The following is a 20,254-nucleotide window of genomic DNA, read 5'->3' on the forward strand; positions in this document are numbered from 1 at the left end:
TTTATTTTTTGTTGCTATTACATGTGTTCTCTATTCTGTAAACCCCATTCTGACCCTTATAGGTAAACTTCTATTGTATGAAAGGGATAAACTGACCTTTCAATTCTCAAGGCTAAATAAGTATTTTATAGGCTAAATACAAACTTACCTGTCAAGGTAGAATTGTAATCTGAGTGATACCGGTGTTACTCAAGTCACCATAAGGCATTCATTGGAGACATTCCGACAATGACCGACATGAAAACTAATGTCTTTTCCAAATTGAATCCGTCAACTTACATTAGTCTGTTCATTGATATTTCTGTCAACTGATGATCTATAGTGTGATGTGGAAAACACCAGCAGATTCACATGTGCACTTTATTCTTTATTATTGCAATACTCAATACTAAAATATTTTCTAACTTTAAAAAAAAACAACACATGTTGTCTAAAACCGTAATATGATTTGATTGCGTTGAAGATCTGAACACAGACAGAACAACTAAATCTGTGTATTTTTTCAAGCATAATTGATTTGTTCATGAAGTCATACTCTCAACGTGATACTTGACTTCAACACAAGATTGTTTATCATTATTTTGAAGCTTTAGAAATTTTACAATTTGTACACATGCGCAGATACGTAACCAACATGGTTTGAATTAAACCGTATAATCGAGTGGTTTTATTTCAATTATTAATCTATCAAAGACAATTATTACAAAAGACAATGAGGTTATTAATTATTAAGACCTATTAATGCTCCTTAACAAGCCATCAACTTATAATTATTTCCAAGTGTTTTCATGAATTTCGAGAATTTATATTCCATAAAATATCTGAAAAAGTTTATTTAACTTAAATAACCATATTAATATTATTATTTTTAAATAAAAGCAAGGACATATAACATGTATAATACATTCTTAATAAAATTAAGGAGAAGGAACCCAGCCCTCTATAGAAGAATGCACTCCATGTACGAACAAACTCAGGTTGAACAGATCCAGGGTAAATACGTAATTTAGGGTGAACCGATCGCGACCCAATACCAAATTCATGCATGCGTACTATCAAATCTACTTTAAAAACATCCGGTACTAGTAAACAAATAATGTTCTGACATTTAAGATGAGATGAAATCTAATAATGTACATAAATAAAAAGGGTAGATACATGTATTGATTCATTAAAACATCAGAAATTATAACACTACTGATAGTGATTGTTTTTTCAAGCCCAACTAATTAAATGATGCAGATGCTTACAGCGGATTCCATTGAGTGTGTAGAGAAATGTAATATCTTTGATTAGCTTGCTTGTTAGCTGAACCGTGAAGTCATTATTAGGTCAGGTATACTTCTCTCCTTTCAAAGTAGCATAGTCCAACAGACTAATCGATTAGTTTTCTGTTGGACTAGTCTATTTTCAAAGTAGGGTAGTTTACCTATCCCAACAATGACTTCACGGTTCAGCTAACAAGCAAGCTAACCAAAGATATTACCTTTGGCTACACACTCAATGGAATGCGCTGTAATCATGTGCAAACATTGTCATCGGTGTCAAGATATGGCAAAGAAGTTGTTATGAAATTGTAAAGCACAGAAAAGGATACGGCAAAACAAATTCTAACCTTAATGACAATTTGTTTTTCATTTAAAAAAATTAACATTGTGTGTCATGTGGTTTACAGAACAGTATTTACACATTTGTTCTCAGTAGACAAAAGGTTAATACTACACACCAGTGTTTCTTCATACAGATGTTTTTCAGAGTTGTCTAAATCTAAAGAATAATATCAATTTTCATAATTGTGTTTTTCACTTGCAACAGAAAAACGTCTTCCTGACATTTCTTTGCTGCTACAATGTATAAGTGTCACTTGAATTGTCAATGCCATTGTTTCATGCATTCTGTTTTTTTTACTATCACATTATCTATATCTACTGGATGGTAAGTATGTTGCTAAGGCGAAATCAGGTTCTTATCTTCTACCTCTTCCTCTTCTTAGCGTACCTCTTGATGCACTAATTGGCTTGTAATTTTCCTCCTTTGCAAACAGATGCAACTCCAGAAAATAGTGCAAGCAACCCCTAAAAGTAGTCTACCATTACAATCAAACTGCTGGATAATTGCAAGTACATGTAAATGTTCAATGAATGACAAGATTGTTTTTCTGAAACGAAACAAAGAGATGATCATTCTAAATGCATCATAATTTTTTTTTCTAATTCTGTTAATTATAAAAAATTTGTTGAATGTCTAATATCTTACAAAAGATAAGCTACTTAGTATTTACTTCACCTCTTAATTATATATTACATGTTGTGAGTATTGAAAGTATCATTATAGCTGTCTTAAATGATCACTTTGATCTTAAAATCATATGCAGGTCAGAACAATTACTCATTAGGTCATAGTCAGTCTTTCAGTATATATTATGACATATTATATCCAGAGCTAGATATTCTGTTCTAATAAATTGCTTGCAGTCAATTTAATACTCACTTCAGAAATTAGGGAGAAGGATGTCATTAATGCTTTATATAAATTAAATTTGTATCATCTACCCCATCTTGTTATTTTTAGGAATCTTAAATTTGCTTGACAATTGTAAACATGATAGGACTTGTGTTCTGAATGAATTGTAAAACAATACATTGATTAAATATCGCTACATCTCAATCTCAAAGCCTTTTTCAAACATGTCAGCATTGAATGACATAAATGCAGCATAGGAACTTCCCTCCTTCCCCCTAAAAAAAATAAAATAACTAGGGACTTGTTACATTTGAGGTGAAATTCAGTAAAAAGGGAGATAACTCCAATTGTTCAATTTAACTTTTGTCTTATTTCCCACCTCATCCAGAATTTTTTAATTTAGGGTTTAGATAAAGATTAAGTGCTTCATTTAAATCTGAATCTTTATTTGTCATGATCTAAATAAAACTATGTTTAAATTACTTAAAATTAGACTATAATTAATCTCTTCAACAAAAGATGGAAAGCATTAATTATATTTTCGTTGTTACTGTAGTCACATTTCAGTGGTTTTTTTTAATGTGGTATAAAGCTGTGTTGTGAGACTGGATTTGATGTAAAAAATTGATCTAATGCTGCCTTTCTTCTTTTTTTTTAGTATCAAGGTTTTTTAATGACTAAATGTGGTCTACAGAAAGTATTTCAATTATTTTACCTAGAAATGTTCTAGTAACTTCCCCATGTCTAAGAATGTTTGTACCATCTGTCTTCTGTCTCCTTTTCTAAGAAGATTATATTCTTTGCTGTATAATATTACTGCTCCTTTGTTCTGCAAATTTCCATTACATAAATTAGTATAATATCCATTCTCTGGTTTAAAAGATGTCAGTGTCACCTGAAAAGAGTATGTTAAATTTTCGTAAACAGAAAACAACACATGCACATCTTTCTACCAAAACAAATAATTAAACAATTTTAATTTTACAAGTTAAAAGTTTGCTCCCAAAACTACATATATTCCTTACCCTCTCATAATGAAGTCAGGGTATATAGTAAAGGGAATGTCCTTCCATCTGTCTGTTTGACAGTTCAGGCAATTTCATCTTTTCATACCCCTACCTAATGAAATGGAGATATATAGTAAAGGAGGTGTCCTTCCATCAACCATTTCTCAGTTCGTGCAATTTCACCTAAACTAGTGAAGAGATTTCAACAAAATTCCTATAATCTTAACTGTTCTGGTTAATATTATGTGTGCATCTCCAATCTACATCTCTTTCTATAAAACAGGTAATAACCACATAATGACACTATGCAGCTCCTATTTTACTTTTCAATCAGAATTATTTCTGTGGTTTTTCATACTAAAATACGGACTTTTCAGTTTCATATCATTCATTCACAACTTTTACATGGATTACAATGAAACTTTCCCAGAATCTACACGGTATAATGCCATTGTACATCTTTTTCCATGTGAGTGGGAAAATTTTTGGATTAATATCACCTTTGCGCTTAAAATTCAGACTCTGTCGAGTGAACATTTTCATACAAACCATGATCTGGCCATAGGGACATTCATGTTTTGTAATGCAGTGCATGGAGGCGATAATTACATTCACCTTAAGGAGGCTTGCGGGTATAGGATTTTCAGAAAAAAATTAAACATTTATTTTTCATTACAAATTTTAATATTTACCTTAAGTAGTTGTTACTTTATTATATGGTACAAAAATTATTCCAAAAAATCAATTCGTGTTGGCCTCAGGTGACTTTTAAAATGTAGATATCATTGAAAAAGCTCCAAATTATCTCCCTTTGGTGCAAAAATGCCATTTTTTTGCATTAAAATTGAAATTTTTTTTTTAACTCATCAGTGACCTATTATATTTTTTATTGTTGTTTTAAGCTGTACATAAACTAAATAATTGCAAAATTTAGGCGATTTCTGTAATTTTGTTCTTTTTTTATTTCGATATTACTGCTTTTTCTCCTATTAGTTCAACAGAAAAGAAGGACATTAACTAAAATGTATGCTTCTTTCAAAGGCAGATTGTGAGCTTAAATGAATGGTGATTCCATTTTTTTATTTCATTTTTCTATTAAGTATAAGATAAAGTTCATTTATAGAAAAATATATCGAAATCTTATATTAAATAAAAAATTTGATTTAGACCCATGAGCCCCTAAATCATGATGATTATGCATCATCACACGTGACTTCAATTTTCCAAACGTACAAGACACTCATAGGTATTCAATGTATTAAACACCCCCTAATACACTTCATTTTTATCTTTGTAAGGATGTCTGTGACTTACATTTGTTCCTTGTACAAGGAATCCATACATTCCATTATTTCCAAAGACTGAGAATGGTAAAGTACATATGAACTGTCCACCAAGTTGACCTTTCAAGGATGAATCAATGTGCGGGGCATAACATGAATTATTTGAACTTCTCATATCACTGACATAATCATTGCCTTCATCTTCTCTGTACCCCTTCACCTGTAAATGTAAAAACAGAATAAATCTGGCTGGAAAGGAAATATATGTCAAATCACTCATGTATTAGGTAGTAAAATTAAAATGTAAAATATGATTTATGATACATGCATGTACATGAATTTTGTTTATATTCAAAATATTAACATTATGCTACAGTTTGTGAAATGATTTTTCTTTTAATATAAAAATTGACTGTTACACAAAATATTTTGTCTATTTTTTGGTCTGACAAATGTGTTTGGTCCATCGAATACTGTGAGTGTGTGCAACAAAATACACAGAAAACAGCCAATTATTTTTTCACTATGTCTGCAATTGGCGTTACACTGGTTTTCTGAGACAGCTTAACGTATTTTAAGAATGTTCGCTACTCTTGTTTTAGAATTTTTGACAGATAATAGGATTCTCTGGTTTTATCTATGTAGTACCATTAAAAATATTTCCCCTCTAACCCCTTCTTTTCTCTTCATAATTTTATTTCATATAGTTTTAAAAGCAATATTTAAAAATCCTACATAATCCTTGTTATTTTTTCATTATTTTTGAAAGCAAAAGGGTGCCAATGTTAAATGTAAAAAAAATCTAGAGAGAATTGTTTCCCGCTAAATTTTCAATGGCTTTTATCTAAAAACAAGCACACAGACCCTACATCTTTTCTGCTTTTTAAGTTCCTTTACATATATACAACAAATTATAACAATCTTTTAAAAAAAACTTGTTATTTTGAAACAGAGTAGCAAACTCTTAAGAGACTATTCTCCAGTCTGTGTACATGGTTTATGAAGACACATGATTAACATGATTAATGTTCATTTTGATTTTTTGCATTGTTTAATATACACAACTGACATTGCACTTTCAATTGTGATGTTAGTCCCCGCCACATTCGGCATGTATGTGCCTGTCCCAAGTCTGGAGCCTGTAATTCAGTGGTTGTCACTTGTTGCTGGGTTACATATTTGTTTTTCATTCATTTTTTTGTACATTAATTAGGCCCTTTAATAGTTTGAAATTTTGAAATTTTTCATTTCAGGGCCTTTTATAGCTGACTATGTGGTATGGACTTTTCTCATTGTTGAAGGCCGTAAGGCGACCTATAGTTATTAATTTCTGTGTCATTTAAATTTGGTCTCTTGTCATGCTTGTGAAGAGTTGTCTCACTGGTAATCATACCACATATTTTTTTTTATATGTCCATTCAATGTATATATGTACAACAAAATGTATCAGTAATTTCTGCAGCAACATGAAAAATATAATAATATTACAAGTTATTGTTTTACCTTAATGACAGCACATATCTTGTCCTCGTTAAGATCTGTCGGATGGCATATCAATCCATCTGGTATGGCAACAATATCTGTATCGTTAATGTTTAATGAGTACTGTTCAACATTTGAGCCACTCCTGCAAGAAATTATAAAATCATCAAGGTGATCTAGAGATAACTCATTAACTGATTCCCTTGTCACCTTTTTTCTCTAAACATGCTGATGTTCAGTTATTGTCATTTGTCTATGTGCTTTAGTAAGTGTTTCTCGGTTCTTGCTTTATTTTTATTTTGATTAGACTGTTGGTTTTCCAGTTTGAATGGTTTTACACTAGTCATTTTTGGGACCCTTTATCAATATCAAAATCAATCAATATTTATATTGGAAAGAGCACAATAGAGGCGTGATCCAAATCAGACAATTATAATATTAAAACAACATATAAATGAAATAAAGATGCATGTAACAACAAGAAATAAGCCAATTCTATGTATACCATTACATTACAAGAGTGCACACGCTGAAATGTCTCGCCTTCTATACTAATCATTGATATTATGTTGATAGTCCTAAGTATAAAGCTAAGCTTTATTACAACTGTCACATAAACTTATCATTAACCAAGATAACTAAACAAAGACCAATGAACCTTGAAAAAGAGGTCCAGGTCAGATGAACCATGCCAGGCAGACAGGTACAGCTAACAATGCTTCTATACAACATATATAGTTGACACATTACTTATAGTTTAAGAAAAATAGACCAAAACACAAAAACTTAACACTGTGCAATGAACCGTGAAAATGAGGTCACGGTTAAATAAAACCTGCTCGACTGACATAAAGATCATAAAATATTTCCATACACCAAATATAGTTGACCTATGGCATATAGCATTAGATAAAAAGACCAAAACTCAAAAACTTAATTTTGACCACCGAACCATGAAAATATGGTCAAGGTCACATGACATCTGCCTGCTAGACATCTACACTTAACAATCATTCCATACAACAAATATAGTAGACCTATTGCATATGGTATGAGAAAAACAGACCAAAACACAAAAATTTAACTATAACCACTGAACCATGAAAATGAGGTCAAGGTCAGAGGACACCTGCCAGTTGGACATGTACACCTTACAGTCCTTCCATACACCGAATATACTAGCCCTATTGCTTATAGTATCTGAGATATGGACTTGACCACCAAAACTTAACCTTGTTCACTGATCCATGAAATGAGGTCGAGGTCAAGTGAAAACTGTCTGACAGACACAAGGACCTTGCAAGGTACGCACATATCAAATATAGTTATCCTATTACTTATAATAAGAGAGAATTCAACAGTACAAAAAATTTGAACTTTTTTTTCAAGTGGTCACTGAACCATGAAAATGAGGTCAAGGACATTGGACATTTGACTGACGGAAACTTCGTAACATGAAGCATCTATATACAAAGTATGAAGCATCCAGGTCTTCCACCTTCTAAAATATAAAGCTTTTAAGAAGTGAGCTAACGCCACCGCCGGATCACTATCCCTATGTCGAGCTTTCTGCAACAAAAGTTGCAGGCTCCACAATAAACTGATATTGATACCATAAAGTTATACATCAGTATTATTTAATTTTTTCATAAATTTATTTAAAACACACAATCACCTATATAACATGTATAAGATATATGTGTATATGCACAAACTACTGTAAAAGATTATTATCTGATGAAACAGTATGGTGGTCTCTCAAATCAAGAGCTTCTTCAATATACATACAAATAGATTTTAAATCTTTTTAAGACATAGGAAATTTAACATTTTGGTAAAATTTTCATCCAAATTATTTGAATTAATATCATTAATTTTATATTTAGATCTAAGTTTGTTATATTGTGGACATTCAATCAAGAAATGTATCTCATTTTCAATTTTTCCTGTGCAAATTTTACAAAATCTCTTATTAGATGGTGGGTATTTTTGGTCTTGCATACCTACCAGTTTCTATTGCTAATGAGTGTGCACTTATTCTTAATTTAGTGAGTTTTTTTCTAAGGTATTTAGGAATATTCTTGTTGTTTAAATTTAGTATAAATTTTACTAAAAAATAAAAGTTTACCACAGTTTCCATCTTTTATCTTGGTTAGTTCAAATATAATTTTATTTTTGTAGAAATCTTCTAGTTTCTGTTTGAAATTACTTTTATAATGCTTGTTTAAGGGTATTCCAATATATTTCATTAATTCAGATAGCTTATTAGACCATGAATTTTCTCTATTTGTGAGAGTTTTGTCACTTTATACCTTACTGTTTGGTGTGAGCCAAGGCCTTGTGTTGAAGTACTTTGACCTACATGTATAATGGTTTACCATGTTAACTTTTACAAATTGTGACTTGGATGGAGAGTTGTCTCATTGCATTTTTTTTGGCACTCATAACACATCTTCTTATGTAAAATTAATCATGATACATTAATTTTGTTATAAAGAAATGTAACTAGTGAACCTAACCTGGGATATAGCTACATGTATAGGTTACACTCAACCACTAAATATAATGCCACATCCATTTTATGAACATGATGAATGCAACATGGTATTCAGAAAATTGGCTAATCTTAATTGGTCAATGTGTTGCCGAAATATTTTCTTACAAGACACTACATCTTTTGTACATGTTGTACATGCACTCTATAGTATATGAAGGAAAAAATAATATATATATTTTGCTTAGCTCTAGTTTAAACATATTTTATTGTTCAAAATGGCCTAATGGATTAGACATAAGCCTAGCTTAGCTCAAACAAACCCGGAAGTCTTTTCAAACACCTGTGTGATGAGATACACATTATAAGTATAGAATTTTTCGGCAAGGGTAGGCAGATAAGTACAATCATGGTAAGAAAAGCAACAGATTACTATTAAAATACTGTGTACATGTATGACTAATAGTCCAGTCAATCTAGCATAAATTTGACCCTTACCTTGAAATAATTGCAACAGAAGATTTTTAAGTTTAAATCTTCAGCATTATTATATACCTCAAATATACACAGAGAAAAGTTTTAAAAATGTAATTTGAGGAAAACAATAAATCATGATTTTAAAATTCCTATGGAGATTTGCATTGAAATGGGAGATAACTCTGCAAAAAAGGCAGAAATATCAATAACAAGAATGTGTCCAAAGTACATGGATGCCCCACTCGCACTATTATTTTCCATGTTCAATGGACCTTAAAATTGGGTAAGAAATCTACTTTGGCATTAAAATTAGAAAGATCACACCATAGGGAACATATATACTAAGTTTCAAGTGGATTGGACTTCAACTTCATCAAAAACTACCATGACCAAAAACTTTAACCTGAAACTCACACTTTCATTTTCTATGTTCAGTGGACAGTAAAATTGGGGTCAAAAGTCTAATTTGGCTTTAAAATTAGGAAGATCATTTAATAATGAACATGTGTACTAAGTTTGAAGTTAATTGAACTTCAGCTTCATCAAAAACTACCTTGACCAAAAACTTTAACCTGAACATCATGAACATGCTGAAGCAGGACGAACGGACGCACAGCGACCATAAAACATAATGCCCTTCTACTATCGTAGGTGGGGCATAAAAATTGATTCAAAGTTATAACTTTACCCCTTCTATTCAACAGAATGTATTGATTCTTGATATTTTAGCTGTCTTTAGAGTATAACAAACAACTTTAAAGGTGTTTTCATATCATTTATCAAGCTACAACCTAGAGTTCATAATTCATTAGTTGACCATTTATCAGATTTTTCATCTGTCAAGGTAAACAATCTCAAATTTAATAAAACTTATTAAGCATATATTCTTCTTTAAGTGGTTTAAAGTTTCTTTAAACTAGGTAGATGCTGAACAAATATAATTTACAGATATAACCAATACCAAATATTCACATTAATTTTTCAAAATGGTCACAAAGCCATAAATTTGCAATTTCTTTAATGAAAAATGTCCATATAAAAATTAAAAATACCCATTACACTTCGGTTTTATACATTTCATGAGCAGAATATTATAGTATAGTCAAATAAAAACTTATAACCACACCAAAGTATCATACTTTACATGAATTTTAAGAAAATCATTAAACAAGAATGTGTCCCAAGTACACGGATGCCCCACTCGCACTATCATTTTCTATGTTCAGTGGACCGTGAAATTAGGGTCAAAGCTTTAATTTGGAATTAAAATTAGAAAGATTATATATCATAGGGAACATGTGTACTATGTTTCAAGTTGATTAGACTTCAACTTCTTCAAAAACTACCTTGACCAAAAACTTTAACCTGAAGCGGACGGACAAATGGACGCACAGACGGACGGAAAAACGGATGGAACGACGAACGGAGGCACAGACCAGAAAACATAATGCCCCTCTACTATCGTAGGTGGGGCATAAAAACTGACAAAAAAAAAAATTTTGCGGAGTTATCTCCCTTTCCAATGTTAATTTCCATAAGAACTCAAAAATGCGGATTTTGAGTTTTCCTCAAGTTAGATTTTATGGGACTTTTTTCTGTGTATATATATTAGGGGTTGAATGCTATAGATGAGAATTAAATCATTTTCTGTTGCAATTAGTTTGAGGTTCAAACTTAGTTTGACTGGACTAAAACAAGTATATTTACTCTTTAACATTTTTTGTGAAAAGAGCTGCTGGAACCTATAATTTTTGGACTAAAAAATACTTTCCTAATAATATTTTTTTTTATGTTGCCTACCTATAAACTTAACTTTTAGGGTTGTGTTAACTGTAGATACATGTCGGTACCGTAATTTTTTTTAAAAAATAACATGTAAGAGCATGAAAAAAACAAGAGTGCACACACTGAAATATCTCGCCTTCTTTACTAATCATTGATATTATGTTGATAGTCCTAAGTATAAAGCTTTATTACAACTGTCACATAAACTTAACATTAACCAAGATAGCTAAACAAAGACCAATGAACCATAAAAATGAGGTCAAGGTCAGATGAACCATGCCAGGCATACATGTACAGCTAACAAAGCTTCCATACAACAAATATAGTTGACCTACTACTTATAGTTTAAGAAAAATAGACCAAAACACAAAAACTTAACACTGTGCAATGAACCCTGCAATTGAGGTCATGTTCAAATAAAACCTGCGGGACTGACATATAGATCATAATATATCTCCATACACCAAATATAGTTGACCTTTGGCATATAATATTAGATAAAAAGACCAAAACTTAAAAACTTAACTTTGACCACTGAACCATGAAAATCCTAAGGTCAGATGACATCTGCCCGCTAGACATGTACACCTTACAATCATTCCATGCAACGAATATAGTAGACCTATTGCATAAAGTATGAGAAAAACAGACAAAAATACAAAAACTGAACTATAACCACTGAACCATGAAAATGAGGTCAAGGTCAGATGACACCTGCCAGTTGGACATGTACACCTTCCAGTCGTTCCATACACCAAATATACTAGTCCTATTGCTTATAGTATCTGAGATATGGACTTGACCACCAAAACTTTACCTTGTTCACTGATCCATGAAATGAGGTCGAGGTCAAGTGAAAACTGTCTGACGGGCATGAGGACCTTGCAAGGTACGCACATACCAAATATAGTTATCCTATAACTTATAATAAGAGAGAATTCAACATTACAAAAATTCTGAACTTTTTTTTCAAGTGGTCACTGAACCATGAAAATGAGGTCAAGGACATTGGACATGAGACTGACTGCCGCCGGATCACTATCCCTGTCGAGCTTTCTGCAACAAAAGTTGCAGGCTCGACAAAAAATTAAACAAAATTTGAAACAATTTGTGTCATAATTTTTTTCCAGTAGAAATCTATTTAGGTGGGAATATACGTAGCTAATTTATTTGTTTACTATGTTACTGAACATGCTGAATAATACATTTCTTCCATGGACACAGTTATCGTTCTGTGGTGTTTCGTTGTCTATGAACATAGTCATGATAGTCCCTAGTGTGAACAGTGTATAACTTGCATTTTTTATTTGATACACTTTCTCAATTTATTTCTTGATATCTAACGCAAGAAATATTAAGTAATGCCAATGGGATGAAATTACATGCTTCAAAAAATTTGGGTGCTGAATCTTTATGTTAAGTAGGGATTAGGTCCAGTTAAAAAAGGGTAAAAATTAGTACGTCTAAAGCTGTCAAACTGAATTTTAGAACCTGGGTCCCCTTTACACAGAATTATCAATATTTTGAGTTGGAGCTGGGAGAAGTTTCTATAATATTGATATTATTTGTCCCAATAGTAGTACACCACTGTAAAAATCTTTTTGAGATACAGCAGGTGCGGTTTTTTTAATATGAATTTATTGTCTTAAAGAAATGCACTACAAAATAACTGTGTTATCATATATATGTTACAGTGAATTGGTATAATCAGTGATTATGTAGAATCCCCGAAATTTTCAGGGATTATGTAGAATCACTGGCTAGTTTAGGGATTATATATAATCACTAAAATTTTCAGGGATTATGTATTATAATCACTAGAAAATACGTCAGGGATTCTACATAATAACTTAAATGAAGAAATAGTTTTATTTATAAAGAAAATGAATAAAATTGAAATTATTTATTCTATAAAATCACATAAAAACATCATTATAAAGTAACATAAATTGCAAAATGTTAAGCACAATATATCAAAATGATAACCCAAATTTTTTAAAATGTTAGGCACACTACATGCAAATGTGAAACACAATATATCAAAATAATATGCTTCACATCTGTTTTACCACAATATCCACCTTTTAGAAAACCTTTTCCTGCACATATCGAATCAGATTTTAACGACACGCCTAAGTGAAATAAAGTGTTCAGTAAAACATTGGAAGGTACCCCCAACAAAAGATGGGAATTTGCAACCTTGAACCGGTTCAAGCAAGAAAGATACCATGTTTTGTAGTCAGCTAGGCGATATCCTTTTTCAGACTTTTTTTAAACAATTGTAATTATGTTTTTCGGGTTTCCCTGTCCTTTTTTACCATGTGGAATTGCAATGAGAATATTACACCAAATGCAAGCTTCCACTAAAAGGTGTTTCTATGTGTCAATCCTAAGTTCTGCCTGTTTTTCCTACATTTAGATGCCTAAGTTCTCACAGTTTGAATGTCTTGTTAATTTTAACAAACAAAAAAACACACACACAAAACAGATGTTCCATAATCGTCTTCACCATTTGCTTTACATGTATCACAAATAACATGCTTTGTGGATTTAAAAATAGAGCATAAATAAGGCCGTTAGTTTTCTCGTTTGAATTGTTTTACATTGTCAGTTCGAGGCCTTTTATAGCTGACTATGCAGTATGGGCTCATTGTTGAAGGTCGTACGGTGACGGTCAGACCTATAGATGTTAATTTCTGTGTCATTTTGGTCTCTTGTTGACAGTTGTCTCATTGGCAATAACACCACATCTTCTTTTTTACCTGAATATTCATTTGACGCTGGCTTTTAATAAACAAACAATACATGTAAAGCTATTGCGATAAACCAGTCAGGGGACTCACTGAAATAAGTGACTTTTAAATCACTTATTTGAGTAGCAAATTCGAAATTTTGTCACAAATTGGGATTTGGTAGTTTTTTCAAAATTTTAAACATATAGGTTTAAAGAACATCTTTTAATTAGTAAAATTAAAAAAATATGAACTTTTTGCTTCTTTTAAGTAGCAAGGTTTATGCCTTTGATGCTATCATTTACCTGAAAATTCTATTTTAGTTAAAAAAAATGCTATAATAATGGCTTTACATAATGAACTGATACTTTCTTAAAAGATTTTTTACAGCAGTGGAAGTATTTTTCCTGTGAAGTTCAAGGTTTCATCTTTCAGATTATGTAATAAAATTCTACTGTTAGCGATAAAAATTTCACTGTTCAGGGGTGTTGAAATTAGTGGGGGTTATTAAAAGAATGAAACTTAAAGAAGTGATTTTTGGGAAGGAAATTGAGGTCTGAAACTTAAACAAGTGATTTTTAAGTCATTATTCTAGATTCAGTACAAGGTCATCACCTGAAATGACCTGGTCATCCTAGACAACACAGATGTTGGTTCTGATAAGTTTAGAAACATAATTAGTCCCTGGATCATTAGTATTCTATATTTAAAGCTACACTAATATTAAATCACTTCTTCTAGTGCTTAATTTGTACTACTTAAATAGGTGATTATTAAAGAAAGACAACTCTAACTTCCAACCCTTTATGGAAATTATGTTACTTGAATCAGTGATTTAGAAAATCACTTGTTTAAGTAAGTCCCCTGACTGATAAAGGGAATGTTGATATTATTAATTTTGAAGTCTTCAACTTTATCTCGAAACCCTGTGTTGGTTATATCTTGTCATCTTGTAGATCATCCTCTGTGTTTAAAAGCAAAATCATTTCATCTGGCAAGGAATTAAGGGCATCCGATACAGTTTCAAGGGAGTTAACTCTTGGCGCGACGTTAAGCGTTTGAATTCCCACAAAACGTCACTTTTTGCGGGACGTAATGCGTGTCATTTTCCGTAATACGAAACGTAATGTGGAATTTCCATGCTCCAATTTCTGTTTCTCCCGCATGCTAATTTCTACGCCATTAATATTAGTCCGTGCATTTGATTATACCAGGATAACAGTCTAATAACATAATAAGAAATAAAACACATTACTGTTTCTTTGAGATCTTCAACAAATATCGTATAGTGAGCAATCTCAAGACGACTGACCCTTTTGGTGTTACTAATATCATGCATGTCAATTAAAATTTTATTATCATGCATCATCCACGATTTGGTCCAGATCCGATTTTTTATTACAGCACAGAAAACCAATGATATTTAAAAACTAATACCAAAAATGTATGTACACAAAGAAGTCAATTTCCTTTCTGAACAATTTATTTAATTTATTTATGTAAACAAAAAATAATGGTATGCCGCTAATACAAACAATGATACAACTTTTATAAAAGAACAAAGTTTCTATTTCCTCCACGTTGCACGTAGTTTATCTAACAAAAGGCAATAGCAAACAATATGTTCATACACCCGTAAAAATTTTACGGGACGTAAAATGGTATAGAAATGCCCGCGTCCGTCTGTCCGTCGTAAATATGGTACAGCATATTATCATTAAACTGAACATGGTTGTTTTTTCAGTCATGATGGTCAAACGGTCTGTATCATTTTTGGTGAACTTTATAAGTTACAAGACTTTGTAACTAGAACAGTTTTTTTACAGTTCGCGCTGCATCTAGAAAACGTTTTATGACTATTGCTCAAAACTTTACGCACTTCTTAGTCATATAATTCTGAAGAACTTGTATATACTTTTGAGAATGATTCAGAATTTGATTTTAGAGTTATTGAGTTTATGACAAAAAGGGGCTGGGGGTTCACATGTCGCGCCGTATCTCAGAAACTATCTATAATAATGGCATAGAACTTCACATACTTTTTAGTTAAATTATTCTTAAGATCTGTATACTTTTTCGTGATGATTCTTTAATTCATTTTTGAATTCTTGAATTTTTATTGAGCTTCAATTTGGGGATCATATAAAACATGTTGTGATATATAAACTTATTATTGAGCAAGAATAATGAATGAGTCAGGATATACCTAGCATGACTTCCGTACAACCCCTGTGTTATTTTAAAAACATATATTATGTTGGGTTTTTTTTTTCATGAGACGAAGGGCGTATCATGCGCTCGAAGCGCAGCTGTTTATTTTTTCTTTATTTTTTTATAGATATATTAGAAAAATGACGGAATGACAGAAAATACAATGTAATTTTCAATATAATTAATATTTCCAAATGGCATAACTCTCTTAAAGAATAGTTGATATGCACTGATTTTCGAACGTGTCCATACGATATCAGTTTTATAGAAAGTTGGCAAGAATTGTACACTTGAAAAATCTAATTAACCAGAAGTCTGGAAGGACAGACAGGGGAATGGACATGCAGTATTTTATGTACGCGCTGTGAAAAAAATATATAGTTTGTTACCAATAAAATTACGCTATGAGAGAATGATTTTAATTGCAACTAATCGTAATATATCCAGTCCTCTCGCTATTAATTCAATCATTTTTTTGCCAAATCAAAAATTTCAAAATTATAGTTTCTCTGTCTGGACAAAAGCATTCATTAGCAAATTGAAGATTTTCCTTTGTAAGATTTGGCTTCTGTTTTCTGACCACATAAAACAGAAGATGTGGTATAATTGCCAATTAGACAACTCTCATCAAGAGACAAACATGACACAGAAATTAACTATAGGTCTTCAACAATGAGCAAAGCCCATGTCGCATAGTCAGCTATAAAAGGTCCTGAAATGACAAGGTAAAACAACTCAAACAAGAAAAGTAACGGCAAATTTGATTACTGTCCAAACGACGCTAATATACTTTTTTAAAATTCGTATCAACAAAAACGGATTTTCTCAGTGATAAAAACATGAATTAAAGGATATTAAGGAGTATGTGTAATGAAACAGCAGCCAACCAAACAAAACAAAACAAAGAACAACATCTAGAGGTCATCATACAGTATGAAATAATATACGAGTGTGTACAGTAAATGTACCTGAATGTCATGTTCTAAATTGCCGAGTCTTAAATTTTTGAAAGCCGTAAAAATTATCAACAGTCCGTAATAACTTTTCTTGAGAAGTTTCTCACTTAGACCACAAACACAGAGAGGTATTTGTTATTCACATGCTTTTACTTCCGAAAACAATGTTACCAATTTATAGATAGTACTTTACAAGTAATATTTATACATCTGAAAAATGTCGCCGGTAATTTGAAGCGATAACGTCGAAATTGTCTGCCAGCGACGTCGTGCACTTTAGCGCTAACGTTGAGGTTACAAAGGGGTGACGCAATTTTTTAGGATAAATCGTGATTATCATATGGAATCCAGCACGGTGACCTATATTTTTTATTTGAGATTTGGAGAAAGCAGTTTATGCAGAAAAATGTTAAAATGACATTTTCAGAAACAGTTTTTTTCCATTTTTTTAGGTTTAGAAAAATACCACTTTGAGCATCTGGTCCGCAATGTCAAGCAAGACTTGAATAATTTTATAGTTATTCGTATAGTGATTTATTTTTTTCCTTATTGCCACTTATCACAGCTTCAGATTGAACCCGATCTTAATAATTTACGACGAAGAATATCTGCTCCAAAAATTTTATAACATTGCCTAATTTTTTTACAAAATTGCACAAATCCCCAATTTTCAGCCTCAATTTTCTCGAAAACAAGCACGGTGACCTATGTTTTATTTTGTGTTTTATTTTATAACTCGCCAAGGCCTACAACATATTTCAAAATTGTAAAAATGACATTATATCGAGAAACTGTATCGGATGCCCTTAATGAAAGAAAAAAATATAATTTGTCTATATTATTTTTTTTTAATCAAACAAAGGATCATTAAATTATTCATAATTCCTGAAATCATATTAGGGAATTTGTAGAATAATTATTAAAATGTTCAGTGATTATGTAAAATCACTGGTCATTTTCAGGGATTATATATAATTACTAATGATTTTAGTGATTCTACATATTCCCTGAAAAATCAGGGATTCTACATAATCCCTGATTATACAAATTCACTGTAACATATATATGTTTCTGTGTCAAATACATGAAAATATTAATACTCAAACTTTTTAATTTTAATCTGTTTGATGAAACCGAATGAAAATATCACATGTGATATCTACATTTTAAGTCAATACTCACACAATATTTAAGCCAAATATTCGTGCAAATGAAACAAACAATTCTTGATACATTCCTTCAGATATTTCTTTTAAATCATTTCCTCTTTGTCTTCTAAGCATATAGATAAGCTGCCTTTTAAACATGTTTAGGTGCCTAGATAAATCTCTACAAGTTCTACAAAAAAACAAATAAATAATAAGTTTGATTAGCACTCATGTTGTTTAGTATTCTTTAATCAGGTTGGTATCTCTTTGACACATTCCCCATTTCCATTCTCTATTTATGTCTAGAATATACATCCCCACCCAAGAAGAAGGGTGACAACATGTTCATGCAGATATAAAAAAAAATAATAAATAATTTATTTTAACAGATAGGTTCTTTCTTACTGTAGATGCAGAGCCAGGATTTTTAGATTGGTTTATCATGTGTCTACTAGATGTACTTGTCACTTTTGAAACACCATATATATATGTTTTTAAGATGTATATTTATATATAAAAATAATTATTTTTTCATGAATAAAAAATTGTGTAAATTTTGTTATTAGATGGTGAATTGTTAAATGTATATATCATGTAATGTATATATATACAAAAGTAACATGTATATTCATGATATTAATGACAACTGTTAGTTGGCACCAAAAAAATATGTATTTACAAAGGTACAATGTACATTGTAATTTCATTGGAATTATTTTTTGGAGTTTGAAAATCATGATTGTTGTTTCAGTTCTGATCTATATTAACATTAAAATATTATTCAAATTCATGTTGCATGATATGTTTTCAGATTCAAGCATTTCTGATGAAGATAGATCCAGAAAAGTGTTTTAGGCACATAAGATTATCTACAAAAAATGTATTGTCTTATTCAGATTTTTTCTTATACAGTACACCATGTACATTTAAAAAAAAAAGGTATTGTACAAAGTAACAATAAATATTTCAGTGCTCATTTAATTTACAATAGTGCATGCATATGATTTCAATTAGAATGATTCTGTAAGCTTTTGACACACACATGGTTCAACTTCAACTGTTGATGTTTTTGCATGATTGCTGTCATTATTGAGTGTCGTTTTTATAACGTCAATGGTTAACCATGTTTAATATCCCCTACTTAAAATGTATCTTTAACACATGTTACAAGTCTTAGACAATGTTAGATGTATGAACTTGGCTTAAATTTTGATCATCATGACAATTGCTTTTGTTAAGGGCTGTACGGTGACCTATAGTTTTTAATTTCTGAGTCATTTGGTCTCTTGTGGAGAGTTGTCTCATTGGCAATCAAACCACATCTTCGTCTTTTTTTGTAGAAAGGGGGTGACCATGATATTAGGTGGACAGATATCCTGATTCTGGGGAACACTGGCTGGATTACGGACATGTCGGAGAAAAGGACAAAAACCCAGCTGCATAAATTTCCAAATCCCAGACAAATATAAAAGTTATCATAGGGTTACCTTTCACGCACTTTGCGTTGTTTAGTACTAGTAATTTTTTCAACAAAATTATCAATCCATAAATCAGTTTTAATCTTCTTGAGGTCTTCATCAGTAACTTCATCAATGTGATGACAGTCGATATTAAATAAATCATGTACTGCATATTTGTAACAATCATATTTTTGCTTGTCTTCTTCACTGCGTTCTCCAAAATTGCTTACAAGGGTTGCACATTTATTTTTATCATTTATGAAATGCAACAAGCCATTTGTGAATAATTGGTATGCATCCAACAATTTATTTGAAGGTTCTGACGCGTCAGTTTCAGTTTGGATATGAAAGTTTGATAAACATTGCATTGTCCATTCAGAAGTATTTTTGTTTATGTTTGTAATGTTTGTGCAACATTCTGTGGAAATGCCTTCACAATTACTGTTCAGTCTGTTGCATCTACGCTTTTTGATATTTTCAGTGTTATTGTTGGAGGGGATAGTAGTTTCTGAGCCATCATGACTTCTCTTTGGGTGAATATCAACGTGGTTGGAGGAAGTGTCAGGGCTGCATTTAGTTGAAACACACGACTTGGATGGGACAGATGCCATGTTATTGGTTTTTTTTTTGTAGACCGGAAGCAAAACAACTCATCCCCACTACCAAATCGCCCCAGACAAAGTCGCCCCATGTTCTACAACCTCTCCAAATTATCCTTTCTTCTTGTAAATAACTTCTTGGAAACAAGAATACCTA

The 20,254-nt window shown here is 31.5% G+C and overlaps 1 protein-coding gene across 1 annotated transcript; it reads right to left on the reverse strand.

Annotated features, from left to right (window-relative positions):
- Positions 1-354: 354 nt before the first annotated feature.
- Positions 355-20,146, reverse strand: LOC143083673 (uncharacterized). The gene is made up of 6 exons (XM_076259954.1): positions 19,526-20,146; positions 18,073-18,228; positions 6,257-6,380; positions 4,785-4,973; positions 3,179-3,358; positions 355-2,158 (listed from the first exon to the last, which is right to left on the reverse strand). The coding sequence occupies exons 1-5, from the start codon at positions 20,107-20,109 to the stop codon at positions 3,179-3,181; spliced, it is 1,233 nt and encodes a 410-aa protein (XP_076116069.1). The 5' UTR covers positions 20,110-20,146; the 3' UTR covers positions 355-2,158.
- Between the last annotated feature and the right edge of the window lie 108 nt (positions 20,147-20,254).

This window comes from Mytilus galloprovincialis, chromosome 7 (assembly GCF_965363235.1).
Source record: "Mytilus galloprovincialis chromosome 7, xbMytGall1.hap1.1, whole genome shotgun sequence".
NCBI lineage: Eukaryota > Metazoa > Mollusca > Bivalvia > Mytilida > Mytilidae > Mytilus > Mytilus galloprovincialis.

What these genes read in the sequence shown, in the direction of transcription:
- LOC143083673 (XM_076259954.1), bottom strand. Translation starts at nt 20,109, where the DNA reads ATGGCATCTGTCCCATCCAAGTCGTGTGTTTCAACTAAATGCAGCCCT. An exon ending in ATATTTGGCTTAAATATTGT is followed by an intron (nt 6,381 to 18,072) that starts GTGAGTATTGAC and finishes AATTTCTTGCAG; the next exon opens with GAGTGGCTCAAATGTTGAAC. An exon ending in AGATATGTGCTGTCATTAAG is followed by an intron (nt 4,974 to 6,256) that starts GTAAAACAATAA and finishes TTACATTTACAG; the next exon opens with GTGAAGGGGTACAGAGAAGA.